This window comes from Bipolaris sorokiniana (assembly GCF_000338995.1).
Source record: "Bipolaris sorokiniana ND90Pr unplaced genomic scaffold COCSAscaffold_10, whole genome shotgun sequence".
In the NCBI taxonomy this organism is placed as follows: domain Eukaryota; kingdom Fungi; phylum Ascomycota; class Dothideomycetes; order Pleosporales; family Pleosporaceae; genus Bipolaris; species Bipolaris sorokiniana.
In genome coordinates this window covers 166852-188130 of record NW_006911904.1, presented here as the reverse complement: position 1 = coordinate 188130, position 21279 = coordinate 166852, and the positions used below count along the sequence as shown (strand labels likewise).

General features: G+C 49.6%; 7 protein-coding genes and 1 non-coding gene across 8 annotated transcripts; 5 read left to right on the top strand and 3 right to left on the bottom strand.

Moving 5' to 3' along the window:
• The first annotated feature begins 259 nt into the window (after positions 1-259).
• COCSADRAFT_38277 (uncharacterized protein) lies at positions 260-1698 on the top strand. The gene is made up of 6 exons (XM_007703389.1): positions 260-312; positions 381-621; positions 670-682; positions 734-769; positions 883-1308; positions 1364-1698. The coding sequence occupies exons 2-6, from the start codon at positions 487-489 to the stop codon at positions 1525-1527; spliced, it is 774 nt and encodes a 257-aa protein (XP_007701579.1). The 5' UTR covers positions 260-312; positions 381-486; the 3' UTR covers positions 1528-1698.
• A 382-nt stretch (positions 1699-2080) lies between these two features.
• Positions 2081-2719, top strand: COCSADRAFT_72726 (uncharacterized protein; the record flags this gene model as incomplete). The annotated part of the gene is made up of 1 exon (XM_007703533.1): positions 2081-2719. A coding segment is annotated over one exon (639 nt), but the record flags the coding sequence as incomplete, so codon positions are not given.
• Positions 2720-2967: 248 nt separating this feature from the next.
• Positions 2968-6889, bottom strand: COCSADRAFT_93848 (uncharacterized protein; the record flags this gene model as incomplete). The annotated part of the gene is made up of 6 exons (XM_007703532.1): positions 2968-3190; positions 3279-3535; positions 3596-3849; positions 4013-4113; positions 4406-6525; positions 6611-6889. 6 exons carry the CDS (start codon positions 6887-6889, stop codon positions 2968-2970), a joined length of 3234 nt encoding a protein of 1077 aa, XP_007701722.1.
• Positions 6890-7677: 788 nt separating this feature from the next.
• On the top strand, positions 7678-8447 carry COCSADRAFT_161921 (uncharacterized protein; the record flags this gene model as incomplete). The annotated part of the gene is made up of 2 exons (XM_007703531.1): positions 7678-7801; positions 7945-8447. 2 exons carry the CDS (start codon positions 7678-7680, stop codon positions 8445-8447), a joined length of 627 nt encoding a protein of 208 aa, XP_007701721.1.
• Positions 8448-9899: 1452 nt separating this feature from the next.
• COCSADRAFT_145954 (uncharacterized protein) lies at positions 9900-11754 on the top strand. The gene is made up of 7 exons (XM_007703530.1): positions 9900-10129; positions 10234-10258; positions 10310-10459; positions 10512-10555; positions 10606-10673; positions 10735-10835; positions 10884-11754. The coding sequence occupies exons 1-7, from the start codon at positions 10051-10053 to the stop codon at positions 11515-11517; spliced, it is 1101 nt and encodes a 366-aa protein (XP_007701720.1). The 5' UTR covers positions 9900-10050; the 3' UTR covers positions 11518-11754.
• Positions 11755-12889: 1135 nt separating this feature from the next.
• On the bottom strand, positions 12890-13606 carry COCSADRAFT_38271 (uncharacterized protein). Its single transcript, XM_007703388.1, has one exon. The coding sequence runs from the start codon at positions 13434-13436 to the stop codon at positions 12933-12935; it is 504 nt and encodes a 167-aa protein (XP_007701578.1). The 5' UTR covers positions 13437-13606; the 3' UTR covers positions 12890-12932.
• Positions 13607-15884: 2278 nt separating this feature from the next.
• Positions 15885-15991, top strand: COCSADRAFT_t59. Its single transcript has one exon. It is a non-coding gene; the product is annotated as a tRNA-Lys (tRNA).
• Positions 15992-16156: 165 nt separating this feature from the next.
• COCSADRAFT_38269 (uncharacterized protein) lies at positions 16157-20721 on the bottom strand. The gene is made up of 6 exons (XM_007703387.1): positions 20426-20721; positions 20270-20375; positions 20067-20209; positions 19123-20014; positions 16361-19059; positions 16157-16304 (listed from the first exon to the last, which is right to left on the bottom strand). The coding sequence occupies exons 1-6, from the start codon at positions 20492-20494 to the stop codon at positions 16278-16280; spliced, it is 3936 nt and encodes a 1311-aa protein (XP_007701577.1). The 5' UTR covers positions 20495-20721; the 3' UTR covers positions 16157-16277.
• Positions 20722-21279: the final 558 nt, after the last annotated feature.

The window sequence follows — 21279 nt, the reverse complement described above, 5'->3', positions numbered from 1 at the left end:
CAGCACCAAGAAGCAAGCGCAGCGTTGGCGATTATACAGATACAGGCAGCACCCGCGACTGAGCTGGGTGTGGGGATTGATAAAGGGGAAGGGAGTTGACAGCGGCCAGCGGGAATGCAGAGAGATGGAGTTGCAGCGCGTCTTGGTTTTCAGTGATGCACGCGCCAATCCCAGCTAGTCCTAAACGGGCATGCTAGTCGGCCATGTATTCATCGCGCCTTTGATGACTGTAAAGGGAAGGACCGAGTTCCGATCCGACAGAAGTTCCTCGAAACACTCTTCAGTCTTCGTCGTCTGCACCGGTACAGAGAGGTATGACGACATCACATATCTGCACCGCCGTCTTGCTTGTTGTCTTGTATTGATCTCTCATACTTTAGTGCCACTCACTCCGACCACTATCTTTACTATTCTTGATTCTAGTATTGTCATTTCGCAAAATATTACGAAACCAACTTCTCCACTATCAACCCCTAACTCAACACGATGCACTTCAACACCGCCGCACCGCCAGAGACCATGAACTATCGGTCGCAACCCGCACATGACTCACCCGCGAACGGTACGGCTATTGTAGACGAGAATGAGAAGCCCGTCTTCTTTTTCGATATTGACAATTGTGTAAGTAAGCTCTTGAGACTTGATCAATACCTACTGACTATTATGTAGCTTTATCCAAAGAGTGTGTATTTCGCAGTACGCAAATTCTGATACTTCATACTAAAATGATCAGGTCTCGAAATCCACCGTATGATGAGCGAACTGATAGGTAATTACCCCTCTGTATTAGCTGAACTTCCATAATGCAATTAGATACTTCACCCTTCTGCTCGTATTGGGAAGTTTTGTGCTTTTTCTCAAACATTAGCTCAACTTTTACAGATAAATTTTTTCAAGATCACCTGAGTCTTTCACAACAAGACGCCAACGAGCTGCACTTCCGATACTACCGAGAATATGGTCTTGCAATCGAAGGACTTGTGCGCCACCACAAGGTCGACGCACTAGAGTACAACAGCAAAGTCGATGATGCGCTACCTTTAGAAGACGTCATCAAGCCCAACCCGGAACTACGCAAGCTGATCGAAGACATTGATACCAGCAAAGTCCGCTTGTGGCTATTTACTAACGCTTACATCAATCACGGCAAGCGCGTCGTCAAGTTATTGCAAATCGACGATCTATTCGAAGGAATTACCTACTGCGATTACGGCTCGGAAAAGTTCTACTGCAAACCACATGCCGAGATGTTCGAAAAGGCCATGGCTGAAGCGGGCATCAAGTCGAATGAAAAATGCTACTTTGTTGGTGAGTTGGATCTGAAGAATAGGTTTTCTTGGAATATCACTAATTCTATGTCAAGACGACTCGTACATCAACTGTAAAGCGGCTGAAGAACGAGGATGGAAAACAGCACACTTGCTGGACGAAAAGGATCCAGCGCCCGAAGTACCCGCTAGCAAGTACCAGATCCGCAGTTTACAGGAATTGCGCAAGATTTTCCCTGAGGTATTCAAGAGCTCGTGAGAAAGAAGGACTGGGGTTAAAATATGGAGGGTATACCTTGTATAGAACCGGAGTACCGACGTCTTGCCAATATCGGAAACCCCATGCACCGTTAATCAAGATCTGAAGAGATAGAATTACACATAGAAGGATACAATCAATACAAGATTCATCACAAAGTTTGTGAAGTGGTCATGAAAGTTTGTTTATATTATCTAAGCTGGAGAGCATCTTCCCGCTGCACGTACCGGCACATGGTCCCAACCTCTTGCTTATGCTCAAACATGTAAGGAGCAAACACGTGTGTTCACACACCTTATAAACCATACCACCCGCTCACCGACTACCTACCCCACGGGAAACGCGAAAAAAAGTCGCGTCCACCCCAACATCACCAATGTCTCCGCAACCCACTAAACACTACCAAGTCATGTCCGCACCTACTACCACCACCACCAGCAACATCACCCCTTCCGACCCACCCGCCCCGCACTCTTCCGCTCTCCCCCCCTCAGACTCCTCCTCTTCCTCCAGCAATCCATCCTCCTCCCACCCCGCCGTCACACCCCCACGCACCCCCCTCCTCCGGCTCGAACTCCGCGACCTCTCCAGCCCCGGCGCCCACACCTTCCTCCGCCTCGTGCACGCCTCCACCGCCCTCTCCACCGCCGTCACCACCGTCCTCACGCACCTCTACACCGCGCTCCCTCCCTCTAGCATCCCGCCCACGCGCTCCGTAACCCTCGTGTTGCGCGAAATGGATGGCGTAGCCTACACCACCGGGTTGGACCTGGATTCCGACCACAAGGAAATCCACTTCAACACGTCGTACATCGCGGGCATCGATGCGGGGCGCGTCAAGGAAGAGATGCTGGGGGTGCTGGTGCATGAGATGGTGCATTGCTGGCAGTGGGACGGGCAAGGTGCGGCGCCGGGAGGACTGGTGGAGGGGATAGCGGATTGGGTGCGACTGAAGGCGGGGTATGCACCGCCGCATTGGAAGAGGCATATGGATTGTGAGTGGGATGCTGGGTATGAGCGGACAGGGTATTTCTTAGCGTGGTTGGAGGAGGCACATGGGAAGGATGTTGTGAGGAGGATTAATGAGGGGTTGAGGGGGTGCAAGTATGATGAAGAGAGGTTGTGGAGGGAGTGTTGTGGGAAGGGGGTTAAGGAGTTATGGAGGGAGTATAAGAAGTGTTATGAGGAGGAGTGTAAGTAAGGATGAGGGCATTAGGGACGAGGGTTTGAGTATTTGGGTTACTCGAATAACGTCAACTTTACCATGCCTAGTTCATGTTTGAATTTAGATCACAGGTCATGTACCGTACGCGTAGTTGATGAATGTAATATCCTTTACGTAGTACTGAACTATCTACAAGTCGCGCAATATACACCTCTAGAGCGAGCCTGTATTACACCATAACTTGCTGCTCCCGCTTACCATGTTTCCAGCTTGTTTTACTGTTGGCCAGTAACAATGCCCCCGGCTGGCGGTACTGGCTGTCCTTGAGTACCAATATCCTCCTCTCCACTGCTACCCGTCCTTTCCGTGGGCTTAGTTTCCGTCGTAGGCTCTTTGGGCTCTCCAATCCCATCTGGCTTTGGCGGTGATTTTGTACCCGGTCCACCGCGTCTCTGCCAGTCAAGCCATGAGCCACGGTATTCACCAACGTTTTGGTACCTGTCTTTTGTTAATTCTAATAATCTTCAACCTGACACACCATTCTCCATTTGAAGTAGTTTGTCACTTTATAAGAGGATCAACTCACCCAGCCTGTCTCGCAATACCGGCCGCTGCAGAACTCCTAACCCCCGCTTTGCAGAAAAACACAACTTCCTTGCCCTTGGGTGGCTTCTGGAACCCAAAGCGATCCTCGAAGTCTTCCTCGCTTAGGAGCAGCGCATCTGGCTGGGACGTAACGGGGATGTTGATAGAGGTGGGGATGGTATTGGCCTCGAATTCATGGGGTTCGCGCACGTCGATGAGCAGGCGAGAGTCGGAGGGGTGTTCGAGGATGTGAAGGACCTTTGCAAAATCAATAAGAATACTCAAGAAACAGGGAAATACCACAAAGAAGCTACGTACGTCCTCAAACTGGTAGACTTTGTTTAGGTTGGGTGGCTGTTGCGAATGCCATCTCTTCTGTACAGGCGCCAATTGCACACTTGAGGTGCTTCCCAAAATCGCTAACCTGCTCTGAGAAGCGCTTGTGCTTTGCTGCCGCAACGCAAGGCTGAAAGCTTGTGTAGCGTTGAAGCGCAATCGCGAAGTTCGTCGACCTATGACCGAGGCATGTGCGTGGACGCCGAGTTGAACCGCGCGTTTGGAGGCCATTGTTACTTTACAATGCGGCGGGTTAATTAAAGAATTATATATGAGGTCGTTGCTCTTAGCCTAGAAGATTTGGCGTGCAGTGTGTTTTGTGAGCAGAGACAATTGATGATGCAATCTGGAGCAGAGCGTGCTAGTCCTCGGATGTAACGAAATTAATCCCGACGTCACTCTTCGCGAACGCTGGGGCAATATGCATATACGCGCTAAGCCCTACGACAGGGCTAACATCCTTGAGCCTATGCAAACCATTCCAAGGGCAGACAGTGGCACTGGCGCAAGGAAGCTTTTCGTCAAAAGACTGCGCAATGTGTAGTTAAAGTGGTGAGTAGATATTCGTACTAAGTATGTTTACAAGTACTAGTTAGCAAGAATCTCGAATCCGTCAAACAATCCTGTACTCCTGCCATGTGGTAGCGCCATTTAGCAACGCCTACGTAATTGAAACGAGAAGAGTAATGGGGTATTAGACGCCTTCGAGTGACTATATTATGAAATTTCAAAACCAAAAACCCAAAGATTAAATGTTTCTCATGAATACATCAAGAACATAATCAGGCCTACTCATTGCGCTCAACGTCCAAACCACGCAACTTTTGCGACAGTAAACCCGCACTGGGCGGGCTATTCGGGCTGCTGATAGGAGAGAACGCGTTTCCACCATAGCCAACGTCGCCTTTGTTCAGTTTTTCAAAGGCACTATCACCGTGCGACGTCAAGCTCTTAACACCGGCGCGCGGAGACATGATTGGAGTTTTGGAGGGGCTCTTCGGATCAACATCCATGTGGTCTCGCGAGACGGGTCGTGATTCAATCGCAGCCAATCGACCAAGATTGAAAGGTATAGGCTGCATATCTGGTATGTGCGAGCTGAAACTGCTCGATGCAGACGAGTTTGTAGTACCACCTGTGAACTTGACAGCTATAGGAGGCATTGGTGCATGGTGGCTCAAGCCGTCAAGTTGATCGTACGCTTGCTGTGAGTGATAGCGCGGCCATCCAGCACTACGACGACGCAAATCTCCTTCGTTGGTGAACTGGGATCCAGCGGACGGAGTTTTTTGTGATGCCAACGAGTCGCGTGTTGGTTTGTAGGTACTATACCTTGGCTCTGGCTGTTGGATCTCATTTCTTAGTTTCTCCTTACCGTCAGGGACTCTGTTGGCAAAGACGACTCGTATACTTTTATATAGGTAGTAGCGACCTTTTGACGGACAACATATGTGCAAGTGAATCAAGTAACGGAGAATCGGGCGATCGTTGGGGTCATCCGAACCGCTGAGGGCAGCTTCTGGACGATCAGTACCGAGGTTTTTCCGTGAAGAAGCGGGCATGTCTATTATGGGACCGGCAGAATAACTGCGCTGTCTGAAAAATGTTTTCTGGCCTGGCTCCATGTCTGACACGTCGTATGGGACTAAGAACAGCTTCACTGCCGTCTTGTTTGGGTTCTTCAAAACAATCTGAAGTTGACCCTGCGGGGGAATTCGATAACAGCCCCCAGGAGGTGCTTTTGGTGACGTTGATCGTCGCTTTTTCTTTTCTCTCCGACGTAGATCTCCCTTTACAGCCTGTGCATTTTCTTCATCGCCAAGTTGTATCCGAAAGTCCAGGTCATCTTGATCTGGAGCAGGTGCGGCGTGTCGTCGCTTGCGTTTGCCAGGTTCGTTGCTTTCGTCGGGAGCGGGTAGTGAATTTTCCAAGTCTATGAGGCCGACATAGGGACTTGGTTCATTATCTGATATCCTGCCGTTTCCTGTGTTGTAGCTGTAGAAGACTGCGGGAAACGGAATTGTGACGTGAGGTGGGCACTTGAGGCTTGATTTGCACTGCCCTCCGAGAACGCCAATTTTCGCCACAAAGTCAAGGGGCCGTGATGGGGTTGTAGACATGCGTCCCCGCAAGATAGACTCTTCATATGAGCCTACCATGGGTGCGTGCTGGAGTGGAGACGCCTCGGATGAGAATGACGGCCGTCGCGGGTTGAGGAATTGTGATTGAGAAAAGGATTGAGGTTCTGAGTGATTGATTGTCGATGACCGCCGAGGTTGATGCGCTTGGTATGGTATCGAGCTGCTATAGCGTAGATGACGGGCAGCGGGTGTTCCAGTTGTAGAGCGCGCTATGTGGGTAGACTGGTAACCGTGGTAAGACACAGGAGAGTATGTGTGTCGACGACTGTTCCTACTAGGGCTTGGAGATGTCTGACGTGAGCTCGGCCTAGAAGAGAAATCCAAATCTGTATTGTTTGCCTGATGTACGAGCGGGCTTGTTGGAGGCAAAAGCGTTATCGAACTAAGCGATGACCGTGATGTCGTTCGTAAGCGCAGGGCTGTGCGATTGTCACAGTTGCGCAAGTCAACGTATGAGACGTCATGTCGGTTCGCATTGTACGCTGCCGAGGGAAAAGAACGATCCCATGGAACGACTGGAGATGTTGCGAGGAAGGCTGAAGACGAGACGTCGTTGCTCGAAGCGCACCCTGTTGGCTTCTCTCTGAAGTCTCCGGAGTGCAATGCCGACCGGGGACGCTGGATCTCTAGGCCTGCGGCTGCGGGGTCCCGCAGGTGTTCAGGAGTGGAGGGTTGTGAAGATTGCAAGTCGGCAGCAGGAGCAAGAGGGGTCTTTGAGCGGTCACGGGAATTGGAGCGGATGGAAGCATCGGGGTCGGTTGTGATGTCACTCTAGGGGAAAAGGGTCAGCGATGTGCTTGGTATGGCAGTGACGAACCTTGTAGCGACAATGCCCTCCAGGCGACTCAATACTCACACCCTGCCACTGCAGCCAGGACGGGCTGTTTGTCTTTTTGATTCTCTCTACCCATTCTTTCCGGCCGAACATGGACGACTTGCGCGTTTGGCTGGGCGACGCGGGGTCCGCGTCGAGCGACGATTCAATTGCGGTCGGTACCTGTGCATGTATACTGCTATTCCACGCCCCCTCGGCACCCGATTCTGCGGTTCCTACTCTTTGGAGGCTGGATGTCACCGGCTCAGGCAAGTTTGATGGCGTCCGCAGGCTATCACTGGGCTCATGAAATATGGGCATGGTTGAAGCAGATTGTGGCAATGGACGGCATAGGCACGAGTGCTGAGCAGATCAGAGCATACAAGCGAGAATGTGCAGGCGCGAGACGGTTGTGAGAGCACGAGGATGACAGTTGAGATGTCGCGATGGCGGAGAGGGCCAAGTTGTCGCGGTTGGAGCACCTGCTGGCCCGGCGAATGGTATGAGTAAGAGTTTCCAGTTTAACCCGGGTGCGCTGGCTCCAGTGGCCGTCTCATTGCACAGGCATGGTGCCCGGTTTAAGACGAAACGCCGTAGAGCCCGGGAGGTGGGGGTGCAGAGCGATAGAGAATGAGTGAATGAGTGGCGCAAGGGATGGGCGGATGACGAGGTGCGAGAATTGTCCCGAGGTGGTAGTATGTATATATGTCATCGGCGCTGATAGATAAAGTATGTACGTCGCTGGTGCGGCGACTGCTGAGGCGCTACATCGGGCGCGGTCACACGACGAACAAAAGAACAAGTTTTGTGAGCATTGGTGGCTGCACGTGCCCACGGCAGGAGGAGAATGGCTGTGTCTGTGTGGAAGAAGCACGGCGATGGATAGGGTTGGGACACGAGGGACTTTGACTGCTATGTACTATGTACACATGCACTCACATGCATGCGACCACATAGCACTCGCACCCTCGTCCCCCCCCCCCGCCGCCGTATTCGCGGCTGCACTGGGCTCCGCTTTGCCAAGCCTGACGGACCTCCGCGCCATTTTGCCTTTCCTATCCTAGCCTTTGCCCATCGAAACTTTTGCGACACCACAGACACCTTTGGCCATGGGCGCAACACGACCACATGAGGGCGGCTCCAAGTCGTCTTCAAAGAGCAAGGACACCAAGAAGAAGAAGGGTTTCGCCATTGGGCCTGCAAATCTGCCCGATGGCACACACAGAAGAAAAAGTAGGCGCCTCTCATTCACATCCCTGCAGCGCACTAGATATAGTCGGCGCATCAGAATATCAGACATGTTTTCGCAACGTGCTCTACGCCTCTTTTGCGCCTTCAAACATACTGTCTTCTGCAGCTGCTAATTGCGAGTTCAGTTGAAAAGATCAAGAAGAGTCTCATAGACAAGGCCAAGATCAAGAAACAGTACGCCAAACTCAAGGCACGCGAGGAAAAGGAAGCCGTCAACCCACCCAAGTCAGTCTATGACCGCGAAGCCAGCACCGAGCAAGGCGACAAAGTTTCCCCCGAACCTACTGCTGAGCCCACTCTGGAGCCACACCCCGACCGTGCTGTCCTGCTAGAGGAAAAGTCGCCTGAACCAGAGCGCCAACAGAACTTCGAGAGGCGTCAACGGCGACCGCGCCCCCAGCCCTTCCAGAAAGAAAGCTTGCTGGCCCAAAAGAAGAAGGACGAGGCTGAAGCGCGCCGGAAGGCCAAGGAAGAGGCCGACAGGGAGCGTGCTAAGAAGGCTGCTGAGCGAGAACGCTTTAGAAAAACAATGGCAAAAGCAAGGGGAGGTCCAAATGGCCAGCGAAAGTTGGGTCGCGAAAGCACTGTCCTGCTTGCAAAAGCACAACGACTCATGGGCAAAACCTGAAGCATCTTGCCCAAGTCTTCGAGTGGTTGAGCGAGTATACACACTAAATACTGCTGTGTCATGCCGCATATACAACCTGTCCTTCGGCCCTAGCAAGGGACGCTAGATCCAAGCGTGGAGACTCGTCTCGAGGACCATTATACAAGCGCATGTCTCACAAAAAATGATTGGATAGCATATACCGGTCGTCTGCAGTCATATATCTGTTACATTCGGCGTGCAAATCCGGAGCAATACCGCGGTGTAAACTCTCCCGTAGCGGCACCGGCCGAACAAGGTCCTTTCCCCTCACTCGGTGTACACGCACCAAACTCTATCTTCAGTCCTGCTATCTAGGATACACGGGCACTGGTTTCTTACGTTCTGTGCTTTCGAATCGACTTAATTACGTACATTGACGCGTAGCAGTCAAACTACACCAACTATCTTATGGTACGGCATGGAATGAGGATAAAATCTCAGAATCAAAGATTATCTTTTACAGTTTCAATGCGACTCAGATCGAGTCTCGTAACATCCTTTATTCGGTCTTCAGTGCCATGCCCAAAGCGGGTTTGTGTGATATCAACATTTTGTTCGGGTTGGCTTCCGTAGCATGTATGAAGACGACAAAACCATTGGCGTGTTGTGGACTACTCTTCGAAATCGTAACTCGACCATCAGATCAAAAATCGTTGACTGCTGTTGTCACATTTGTGGAGCATTTGCTGCACACGCAACTCGATTCATGTGTACATCGTAGCGCTGACTCATGGCTAAGCAACTCAGTGACTTCAACTAACATGTACGTACATCACTGGGAGCCTCGAACAAGCTCTTGATAACACAATCGTCAACCATCACTGGCAGGATATCTCGTGATTCTCTGGAATTGCTTACAGGCTAATGATATATGTACATCTTCACAGGAAGGATGTATTCCCGTCAAGCGAACAACTTGGGCAATTATCCACAAGTGCGTCAGGTCCATGGTTGTCAGTGCGGCCCCCAGCCACTTAGGCACGGCTTGTGGAGCAACAAGCTCTTCTGACCGGCACCTGGTGCTGATGTTCCTCGGTTCGTTAGCGGTGAATGGCCCATGCAGCCTCGCCTTACAGGCCACCAACCCTCTTCTGGATCCTTGGGGCTGTACACACCATCGTGGCCCGTCGGTCGATGCATTAGCACTGTGCGCACGCGTCATAATGGCAAAGCCTCCTTCAAGTGCGTCTGCAATAAATCACCGAACAGTTTCAACATGGCTCATCCCCTAGTCGACGCACTCGCTAGCCACATGGAGGAGTGGCCTGGGATACCACGTCTTGGCATAACGCTTCTTTGCAACCCTCTGCCGTCTATTTTCTGCCATAGCCAAGTGCCTGACCTGCCAAGGCTATGGGGGTTGTAGTACTCGCTTGCGCCTTAAAACCAAGGTAGATCTTGTACAATCTAGGCTCAGATACACTTAGACATCTTCATTACTCTTCCAAGCCCTTTTCATACTACTACTTTTTCTACCAACCTCTTATCCCAGCTGTGTTACCAGATCATACTCTCTTTGCACTATCTCGCTGTCTTGAGCAACCCGAAGAAACATCTTTGAATCTAATATATTGAGCTGTCAATGGGATCCCATAGTCACCCTCCCAGAAAATGGTCACTATCAGAAGATCAGAAGCTAAGAGAAGGAGTTGAAGCTCAATGTGAGTCTTGATTTCCTAAAATTCTCAATAACCACTACCTTTTCTCTGTGTCTAAAGTCCAGATTGCGACTAGAGTGTTGAATAATGGCTGACATTTTTTTTAGTGAGAGAAGGAGAAGTCAAAGATTGGTATGCTCCAACCTCGTATGATAGAAACCCCTAATCTGACTGGACACACAGGTGCAGAATTGCTGATAGTCTGCCTGGTCGAACAAACAAAGACTGTCGAAAACGGTGGCACAACTCTGTGGCAGGGGGGCTCAAGAAGGGACAATGGTCAAAGAGCGAGGATGATTTACTAGCAAGAGGAGTTGAAGAACACGGCCAAAGGTAGGTCTCAATGACCCTGATATTCATGATGCTGCTGATAGAATACCACTAGATGGACAGTAATAGCAAACTGTGTGGGAACAAGGAGCGCAGATCGTAAGTATTTCCGTATCCTGCTGACAGCTTGTCTAATTGACCATCAATAGAGTGTGCAAAGCGGTGGCAACAGTCGCTCGATCCAAATCTAGACCGAAGTGAATGGCAAGAAACTGATGTCAGTTTGGAATATTCTTGGAGAGATTGAGTAGTGTTCATATGCTGACTCGGTATCTTAGGACAATGAGTTGATCGAGGCGGTTCGGCAACTTGGGCGTCATTGGAAGGATATTCAACGAGAGCATTTCCCAGAAAGATCGAAGAACGATATCAAGAATCGGTATGCTGCCCTCAGAAACATCTTGGAATATTGGCTAACACTTTACAGCTACACAGTCTTGGTGCGGCGGTATCAGAACCAAGGCATCACTCTCGCAAACGCTCCAAGCTCTCCATCCGATTGCGGTACACCTGCTCCGTTCCCCAACTACCCAGAAGACGATGGTTATCTATCTCCAAACTCAGCAATGTACGATTCCCTTCTACACACCCCGTCACCGAGAGGACATCGCCTCTCGTGGTCAAGTATCGACAACGACGCATACTCAACATGGTCCTCTCCACAAGCATACACCATGCCTACCGCTGTAGCCGATCAACATACCCATCAGTCGTCAGCAACCCTGCCTCAATACGGATACACCCAGCCACCACCAATAAACCCAAACATGCCTTCACTATGGGATCAAACGACCTCGTACATGCACCCTTCATCACCATCGCTACACACCGGCGGCGCATCCACAACCCCTTCGATTCAGGGCTATAGCAACTATCCAGTTGCCCAGCAACCAATCATGTCGCGAAGTCCGGTCTACACAGCCCCCACGGCCCACGCTCCGTATGCCACGATGCCACATGGACCGCCACGTCGAACGTCTGGTCAGCAGGATTATATCGCGACAACATCGCCAATGTATCAGGATCCTAGAAACTCGCAATATTCCTATTACCCTTCTTGAGGCTGTGCAAAACCGGTCAGGGACCTGACAGGGGAAACAGCCTTGGCATCTTTCATTTGACCATAGATTAGATTTGTGCAAATATGTTAGCTATGTAATTGGGTAGGTAGTCGGAGGGAGGGCTGGGAAGGAAGTGTGACTCTTCACAGGCATTTTTTCTTGAATCCTGTAATGCAACATTGTAACGGTATTTGTTTCCGCCTATCCACCGCATGTTTTCTTCTCCTTCTTCCTTGCATCTTATCCATGTCTCGTTTAGGCGGCCCGCAGCAAATCTTAGCTTCCTCCCGTTTGTTTACCAAAAATAAACACACCCACACACAAAACATTGCATCACTTTACATTCATCACTTGCATTCTATCACATTTACCCCCTCGTAAGTACCTTTCCTATGGGAATCCTTCAAGGAAGATGTGCAACAAGGTCCCACAATCCCCTTCCTCCATGTGGATGGTTGCAGCCGATTCGGCAAATAGGGGGAAGGTGTGCAAAAAAAAAATACGCGATGCTGCACAGCCTCAAACCCCGAGTTGCAAAAAACAATGGAACGCCTCATGTGTGTGTGCAAGAAAACGGGAAAACTAACGCTAAACTTGGGTAATTGCCGTAAGTATCCTCCGCTCTTATTCTTCTTTCTGCACCCACGATTTAACCAGTGGTAATAATGTCGCGTGTTTGCCCCTCCTCGTCCCGATTTAATAAGTAGTACTAACGGACTTAATGGATAACATGTGACAGGTTGTTCAAGAAGGAGATCAGGCAACCCATGTACGCCCACGGACCGGGAAAATCAAAGCTACGATCCACTTTTAACGCGTCTGACAAACGGGTAATAACCTTTGGAGCCGTTTTTTTGGTCGTTTTCTAACTTACTTACTTATGCTTTACCGTTTTGGGCCATTTCTGCCTTGGAAACAGCCTGAGCCGTTGCGCGGAAGTTGCATGCATGGTGCATGTATATGCATGGAACATGCAATGAAGCCTGACCCGCGCCGCCCATGCTACAATTGCTGGCGCCTGATAGCAGGCGCCTCGAATCTCCATACTATCTGCCCTCTATGGTCTACTACTGGCGAGGATACGTACTAGTTGGACTGAGAACTACTACTAGCAGATGAATCCACATGACCACACATAGACACACCCTTTGACAAGCACACCTCCCTCCCCCTCCCCCTCTCTCCCCCTCGTTTGTAAACAAACTCACATGTTAACAATCCTACCCGCTCTACCATCTGCTTCCTACTAATCTCAGAAACTCTATATTACCACCCTCAAGTCCCAAATCCTAACCCACGCTACCCAAGCCCCTACTCCACATGGCCCGAACAAGCACCATCCCAGCACCCTTACCTCCCACCCCCCCGCAACGCACCCACCCTCCTTGCCCATCGGCAACTCCGTGATAGGATTGCTAAAAAACTTGCGCTAACAAACATGTCTTGCTCCCCCTTGCTCGTATTCCCATCGTATTATGTATCTTGCCCTTTCCCTTTCCCAGCTCTCCCGCTAGCACCTCCCCCCGCACACATAGCATCGGGCACGGAACCGCCATCCTTTTGTTATTGGCTGGTCTGTCGGATGCGGGGAGTATGTACCTTTTTTTCGTATGGTGAAACGAGACCGAAAAAAAAGTGTTCCTGGGGCTTGGTTTTGGAGAGGGATGGGGGATGTAGAGGGCTTTGGGGTTCTGGAATGTCAGAGATGGTTGACTGGGGGCTAAGGCGCTGATTTTGGGGCGGTTAGGGAAGGGGTGAGGTACGCGTTCCTGCATGTGTGAATGCATTTTTGGGGTGGAGATTGGAGGTGCTGGTGGAGATGGTACGTGTTGCAGGATGGGGATGCAGAGAATACCTACGTACGTGTTTACTTTTGGATGTATGCTATGCTTCGCTTGGGTATTGGAACCTGCTTGCATGGTGTATTGGTGACGTAGATTCTGGTCACGGTACTTTGATGAGCACATGTATCTATGTTGGCAGCAGATCCCTTTCACTCATGCGTACAATTGACTGAGATTGTTGGTTTCAAGATTCATGTACAAACTGCGTAATGAACGAACGTTAGCTACCCCATGATGCAGACAGAAGACGTTTTTTCCATGATGAGATGTATTTCTCATAATCATGACCAATAGTCCTACCCTGGATATGAAACAACGGTATAGTTAACTAGCTGCCATATGCAAAATGACATAATCCCCACTAATCCCCTTATTCCGTAGTAAAACCGATATTACAAACCCTCTTATAATCAGTCTGGACAACGGAACACTGCACGGAGGAGCAACATCTAGGCTATACTGCCTACCACATTACCAACCCCAAGGATCCGAACAACATAACAACGGCCCTGTTTCAACCTCTTGGTATGCCTCAGCAAGGGTAAGCGAAATGGACGCGTACGCATACTACGTGATATGGGCTAAGCTTTCTCGGTAGTAAGACGGGATGGTCCGATTCTGGAGGCCTAACTAAGGTTAAGGCGTTCGTGAGCATGAATACATGAGACCCATTGGGCCGGGTACGGGATAGGTTGTTTCTGGGGGTCTGGGGCCTTACGGTCTTGGTTTGATTGTTTAGGAAGGTATCGCTGCACTGGGATGTGGCTTAGACCCCTTTGTTATGTATCGGCTATGCGGCTATCGTGGTTCCGAGTAGAGGGTATCGAGGCGAATCATTTGGGAACACAGCCTGCTTGTGACGAAGACGAGAAGAGGCCAGGTGGCCTTGATAGGTATCAAAATCTGCGATGCTTCTTCTAATTACGCATGTCCGTGGATCGACATGGAGTGAGGATTGGTCCAATTTGCTTAAAGTTGCTGCCTATCGGTTAGGTTGGGTTGAGAGGTAGCTCTGCCCACAGGTTACATCGGTCACACCGATTTTGTGATCTTTGGCTTTTCCATTCGGACTGCTGTGGTCCAGGGTCGAAGCTGGGACTGTCCTGGCCCAGACGTCCCACCTTACTGTGGCATCCTGTTTGTTGTGCGGTGCTTACATTTGTATATTCGCCGTCAAAATTGTACAGGACTCTCGGACGGGTCTATTACTGTAGTCTGCGATCGTGATTTTGATTATGCTGGTCTGATGTGACTTTAATAGCACAGGCTAATGAAGGCATAGACGGATGTTCACTCTTAACCAATTATACTCAAGAAGAATGTATTTCCAATCACTCTGTCATTAAATATTTTCGATATTGTCTCTTTCCTGTCCGTAAATCTCCCAGATTTTGCATTCCTGCTACTCTTGCTATCGCATCGTTGGCATACAGCACCACCATTATTCATGACTGGCAGTCGATCCAATCCAAAGCTCGAAGTGGGACCTTGTGAAATCAACGACAAGTCTGGTTACAGAAATGATGGGAATATGGAAGTGAAGTTGACATTGACGTCATACTATTACTTGCATGTACTAGCTAGAACAGCCAGGTGTACCCTCGGCTCGTGATCACCAGGGGTGCTATCCATATCTACGCGCTCTACACATGCACCTAGAACGCCTATCACCCTGCAATATACGAGCTATCATCAAAGCATGATGAATACACGTCTGCTTCGCATTCGCTAACATGACCACCTCTAGGCATCGCCAAGCACTAATTCAACGCGGCCATAAGCGTGGCGCTGAAACACCCACCACTCACATCTGTGATGTCAAGCGAACGCAATACTACTCACACGCTACTAACATCCTTGTGCGCATCTTTTGAATAGGCATCCACATTGATGTATTCCGTTGCACATGCGGAATGCAGTCGCCGGGCTTCGCCGCCACCATCGTACGCGCTTACCTCGGTTACAAGAGTATCCCGCTCTCAGTACGGGAGGCATACTGATATTACCGTTGTAGGAAGCATATCTAGTTAACAAGCATAGAGACTGTTTCCCGAGCTATTAAATGCAACGGAATCATGCCTTACCAAGCAGATCAGTGCAGGCTACACGATGTGGATTGTACACCTCAAGGCAGACACATTCGTCTTCGAGACCGTAGTCTTCGATACAATACCGGGTGTTATGACCAGAAAATGTAGAATCCACGGCGCTCACTTCTCTATTCAACATCGAAATACAATTGCGGGGAGTCTGAAAGATGGTGTCTGTGAGGCAGCATTCCCGACCAGAACCAGGATCTAGCAGCACAATGGAGCATCTCTATTGGCGGGTCCCAGGGTCCAGCAAGAAGAGGCGGGAAGTTCGGTCATTGGCAAAAATTCTGCGTGGCACCCCAGCAAATCTTCCTTTTTTGCATTCAAGATATTTGTTTACAAACACCGACTTTGAGGATATGGGAGTTGCAAAAACTTGCTCGAAATATATATTTTTGATATTAGTATATTTTCATCGAAAGCAACAACAGCCCGGCTAGCTCAATCGGTAGAGCGTGAGACTCTTAGTTATCACGTCCTAACAAGACACGATTGTTTCAAATCTCAAGGTTGTGGGTTCGACCCCCACGTCGGGCTTTCTTTTTTGTGCCTCTTTCGAAGCCGCTCAGCAGTTTTGCTTGCGTAGAATGGGTGGTGCTGGAAGTCTTTTTTGGTATGACCAGAGCCTGATTTTTTTTCGGCGACCGATCCTGGCTAGTCTGTTTTCGACCAAGACCACCACGAGAAACATGACATGGGTAAGCAGCGAACAAGGTAAGTCGTATTAAAGTTGGGTAAAGTACATGAGATGAGAACTACAAAATAACTGGCTATTCTTATTTTAAAAAAAAGATTCTTTTCGCAAAATAGGTGTGAAGAATATCTACGCATCCAAAGCCTGAGCTTGACACTACACCAATCGTTAGCACATCGTAAATAGTACGTTAAGAAGACTATACAACTCACCATCTGCCAATAGATTCCCCTCTTCTTCAACAGCGCTTGATGATCCCCCTTTTCCAACACCTTCCCACTCCCCAGCACAAAAATAATATCCGCCTTTTGAATCGTTGCAAGCCGATGTGCAACAGACAATATGGTGCGGCGCCCATCTTTCGCCGCCCGCTCAATCGCTTCTTGGACCAACTTTTCAGACTCCGAGTCGAGAGACGAAGTCGCTTCGTCGAGGAGCAGAAGTTTTGGCTGCCGAAGCAATGCCCGGGCGAGTGATAAACGCTGTTTCTGGCCGCCAGAGAGCGACATACCCTTTGGACCTAGACGTTGTGCGTAGCCGTCTGGTAGGGAGGCAATAAAGTCGTGGATCTGGGCGTCGCGACATGCTTGTTCGATTTCCGCATCCGACGCCGAGTCCACTGATAGCGCAATATTTTCTCGAATCGTGCCTTCGTAGAGTGTGGGTTCTTGGGCTACGAGACTGATTTGTTTGCGGTACTCCGAGGGGTCGAGCGTCGTGATGTCTTGTCCATTGCAGAGGATGCGGCCGGAAGTAGCGTCGTAGAAGCGTTCGAGGAGGGATATTGTGGTGGATTTGCCGCAGCCGCTTGCGCCGACGAGGGCGGCGAATTGGCCGGGTTGGATTTGGATGTTAAGGTTTGAGAGGACGGGTAGTTCTCGAGATGGATAGGTGAAGTAGACGTTTTGGAACTCTATGCCGACACCCTTTTCGGATGTGTTCAGAGGCGGGTAGGAAATAGAATTGTTGGTTGGGGGCGGACGCATACTCAGGATGCGATTGGCAGCACCAGTTACCTGAGCCATGTTTGGGGCGAAGGAAAAGAACATGCCTGCTGCGACGGCACCGGATATGATAGCTTGATAGATGACGAAGAAGTCGACGTTGTTGTACTCGCGAGATGCAAGTAATGTGCCCCCATACCAGAACGTAAGCGCCATACAAGCCAGTTCAATACTATCGCTCCCTGCGAAGACAAGCGTTCCCCATTTTGCGCGTGAAAAGGCATTGCTGATGTGAGTGCTCAGCAAAGTCTCGTACCGGTCGCCAATCATGTCTTCCATAATAAGACTGAGTACAGTGCGGAAGGCTCCAACGGCTTCGGCAGCAAACTGGCTGCTGTCCTCGAAGATCTTCGCGTTGCTCTTTTCAAACTCGAGTTCCAGACGCATGCGGAGGTACCCCGCAGCTAGAATGAGTGGCAAAGCAGCGAAGAGACCGACGAGAGATAACTTCCACCCGTAGACAAAGGAGATGATGACACAACCGACGACATTGACGATAGCAATGAGCGCCATGCCCATTTCGGTTGCCATTAGCTGCTGAAGCTGTGTAGTATCCGAACTCACTCTGGACGTCAGAGATCCTGGGCTATGCCCTTCTTCATCGAAGAAAGAGATCCTCTTCCGAATCAAGTTGGACAAATATTCTTGCCTGTATTGCAGCGAGACTTGTGTCGCTATAAGGTGGAATGCGAATCCCATCACAAAGTATGACAGGAATGTGCCTCCGGCAAGCACTCCGAACATGCCGGCCCAGAAGTTACCCTCACTGACGAGTTGGTCTCTTGGAAGCGTAAAGACGTTGATGACCTGGGAAAAGACCCAGGCTTGAAGTGGCCAGACGGAACCACTGGCTAGAATGCCGAAAATAGCCAAGCTAAACAGAAGCCAGTGATGGCGTTGTTCAAATAGCAGACGTCCGAAACTGGCTATCAAGCCTTTCTCTTTGTATTCTGGGTTCTTTTCTTCGGAAATGTTGTTGTTCTTTGCTTTCTCTTCGACTACTTCACTGGTAGCAGTATTGATTCTCTCTAGGCCGGCGTCTTCGTTCTCGGCTTCCATAGCAATGTTCTGTGCGTGAACTAAGCCAAAGTAGACTCCTGCCTCGATCTTCAGTAGTTCGTCGTGAGTACCTTGCTCTACCAATTGGCCTTTGCGTAGGACAACAATCTTATCCGCCCGCTTGATTGTGGAGAGCCGATGAGCAATTACAATGGTGGTTCTGTTCTTCGACACGCGATCGAGCGCTTGTTGTACGATGCGTTCTGTTCGTACATCAATTGCACTGGTTGCTTCGTCCATGATCAAGATAGGTGGTTGCTTGATGATACTCCTTGCAATTCCGATCCGCTGACGCTGGCCGCCTGACAACTTGATACCACTCTCACCTACCAGAGTCTCATAACCTTCTGGGAGCTTAGAGATGAACTCCTCTGCGTAGGCTTCGCGGCATGCTTCTTCTACCATAACCATCTTCTCTTCTTTCGGTAGATCTTGATATCTTGTTCCGGTAAGGCCAAATGCGACATTATTGTAGAGCGTGTCGTTGAAGAGGAATGGCTCTTGTTGGACGATACCGATCTGAGAGCGCCACCATTTGGCATCGATTTGTCTGATATCAGTCCCTCCAACTTTTATAGTGCCAGTACAAGTGTTGGGGCCGAGATCGGGCTCAGTCTCCTTAGCTTTATCGTCCTTCACCACTTTTTCTTGTTTCTCTTGACCTTTGCCTTCGTCTACGGCACGCTTCTTGAACCATCCAGACTTCTTCGGAGTCTCATCTTGTTTGGGTTCAGTTTGGGTTGTTGAGGCAGCGGAAGAGTCGACAGGGAGATCGTTCAGCGTAGGTAAAGCTGTTGTTCCAAGGAGATCGTACCATCTCTGCACTAGACCGACAATGGTAGACTTTCCTAACAGTTGGAATGGGATGTCAGCCATGTACTAAGAGCAATTTGCTCACGTAAACCACTTACCACTTCCTGATGGACCAACGATAGCTGTAACCTTGCCAGCTTCAAATTCGAGACCTAGTCCTTGGATAATTGGAACATTTGGCCTACTTGGGTAGGAGAAGGCCACATTCTCGAACGTTATATTGGCGTTGGCAGTGACATCGGGCTCTTTCAATCCTGAGACGTCTGGAACCGGCGCATCAATCGTCCTGAACAGTTCTGCAGCAGCTGTTGATGCCTTGACGATAGCAATGATTGGGGTAACGACTCTGCCAAAATTCACGACTGCCATCATGACTGCGAACAGGACGATAACAATGGTGCCAACGTTATCGTTCTTCCCCTCAGAATACTGCTTGATACCAAACCAGAAGGCGATACCCATCGTACCATATTGTCCTACCATCATAGGCGCGAAAAAGAGTCCTGAGAGAGGAGCAGCTCTCTTGAAGTTCTTCGCGCTTTTGATCAGCAGTTCTTCGTGCTGTCGTGCCAGCTTTGCCTCGGCCCCAAAAGCGACAACGACGCGAAGAGAAGAAAATATTTCAAAAGCCGTAGCAGACGCATCCTCGCTGTACTTTTCGGTGATTTTGTGTATGCGCGTAAATGGAGGGATGATGATACCCATGAGTATCAGGATGAAGGGCAATGAGGCTGATGCGACCAAGGTAAGCAATGGGCTCTGGATGAACGCTACAACATATGCTCCGATCACAAAGGCAAATGCCTGGAACATCATAGCAAGCTGTTGTGATATAGCGACTTGAACCGTGTTTGCAGAGGTTGTGATTCGCGTGGACACTTTTCCGGGGCTGACAGTGTCAATTACACTAACAGGCTGTAGAAACAAAGCTCGTATGTATGCCAGGCGTAGCGCAGCCGAGATTCGGAGGCCACTGATCCTGATAGTGAGCTGTGATGTGGTTATTATTTTGAAATAGCGATTGAAAAATGTATTTTCTTACCATGGACACATAGGACAAAACAAACTTGCCAATGAAGAGGTACAACAGATACAGTGTCAAGCCATCGACTTCATCCTGGAACTCGGAGGCCGTCACGCTTGTTCCTGGCGTGAAGTAATCGGTAAACTTTCCCACGAGTTGGCCTGAATACAGTCAGCGGGACAAAAGGTTGCACTGCTTTTTTTTGTTGGATGGATACTCACCAAAGACTACAGTCATCAGGGGGAAAGCGATGCCCGATCCAATTGATGCAACGAAACAAATCAGGATGAGTAAATAATCTAGACGCGTTCCGTAACTAAAGACACGCTGGGTTTTCGTTTGTTAGCTAGAGCATCAGATCAATCAGCATTACTTACAAAATAGTTCTTTAGTCCATCTTGAGAAGCCTCTTTTGGTTTCATAGAGACAGCTCCTCCATTATCCATGGGTTCTACGACGCTTTCTTTCCCCATCTTCTAGGACGTAGCGGTTTGGATTGTAGCTGTAGCGTGCCCTCCCTAAAGGTCAACTGCAAGGGGGTGTGGCGGTCGACCCGCAGCTGCAGAGTCGATAACGGCGAGGTGTGAATGGACAAAACACAGTTAGGCTATAATTTTGAGCTGAGAACTCATTGTATTAAGTAAAGGGAGACAAATCAGACAGGGTGCAAAAGTTGGTGCCTGAAAGTCGGTTGTTTCTTCCCTGTCGTATAGCGCGTATCTCGTCAATGTACGCCCCCAAACAGGTGGCGCCATCCAACTTGGCATTACGGTGTGGTAGGGTTCATGCACAATAAAGCAGACGAGAACTGCCAGCAGAGGTCAGTCTGCGATACCAGCTTAGTATGATTGTCTCCACACCGCTAGGTAAGTGTCGAATCAGATGTTTCCCCATCAGGCTGTACACACGTACAATGTTTAGCTGTTGCAATTGAGGGGTTACGCTAACTACTGGACATCTCGCTTAGCCAAGGTCTTTCCCAATGGAGCGACTACTTGCGAGGCGTTATTAATGGCCATTGCGCTCGTCCTTTCACGCTTTTGCTTTAGGTTTCCAAACTCTGCGTCTATACTGATCAGCAGCAAACATATTCCACTAGTGGTTTTTTGCAGAATCTTAGTTGATGATGTTGTATATTCAAAATCTAAAAATAAGGCTCGGTGCATGTAGGTGCGTAACAACCGCCGACAGTCCGACAACACGGGCGCTTAGGCTTTCTACAGCCTCCTTC

Bases quoted from the DNA above. Each gene is read 5' to 3' on its own strand.
- COCSADRAFT_38277 (XM_007703389.1), top strand. From the start codon at position 487: ATGCACTTCAACACCGCCGCACCGCCAGAGACCATGAACTATCGGTCG. The intron at 770-882 runs GTAATTACCCCT...CAACTTTTACAG, and splicing joins TATGATGAGCGAACTGATAG to ATAAATTTTTTCAAGATCAC. The intron at 1,309-1,363 runs GTGAGTTGGATC...TTCTATGTCAAG, and splicing joins TGAAAAATGCTACTTTGTTG to ACGACTCGTACATCAACTGT.
- COCSADRAFT_145954 (XM_007703530.1), top strand. From the start codon at position 10,051: ATGGGATCCCATAGTCACCCTCCCAGAAAATGGTCACTATCAGAAGAT. The intron at 10,259-10,309 runs GTATGCTCCAAC...CTGGACACACAG, and splicing joins GAAGGAGAAGTCAAAGATTG to GTGCAGAATTGCTGATAGTC. The intron at 10,556-10,605 runs GTAAGTATTTCC...GACCATCAATAG, and splicing joins GGGAACAAGGAGCGCAGATC to AGTGTGCAAAGCGGTGGCAA.
- COCSADRAFT_38271 (XM_007703388.1), bottom strand. From the start codon at position 13,436: ATGCAAGCAGGTTCCAATACCCAAGCGAAGCATAGCATACATCCAAAA.
- COCSADRAFT_38269 (XM_007703387.1), bottom strand. From the start codon at position 20,494: ATGGATAATGGAGGAGCTGTCTCTATGAAACCAAAAGAGGCTTCTCAA. The intron at 20,376-20,425 runs GTAAGTAATGCT...ACGAAAACCCAG, and splicing joins ATGGACTAAAGAACTATTTT to CGTGTCTTTAGTTACGGAAC. The intron at 20,015-20,066 runs GTAAGAAAATAC...ACCACATCACAG, and splicing joins TTTTGTCCTATGTGTCCATG to CTCACTATCAGGATCAGTGG.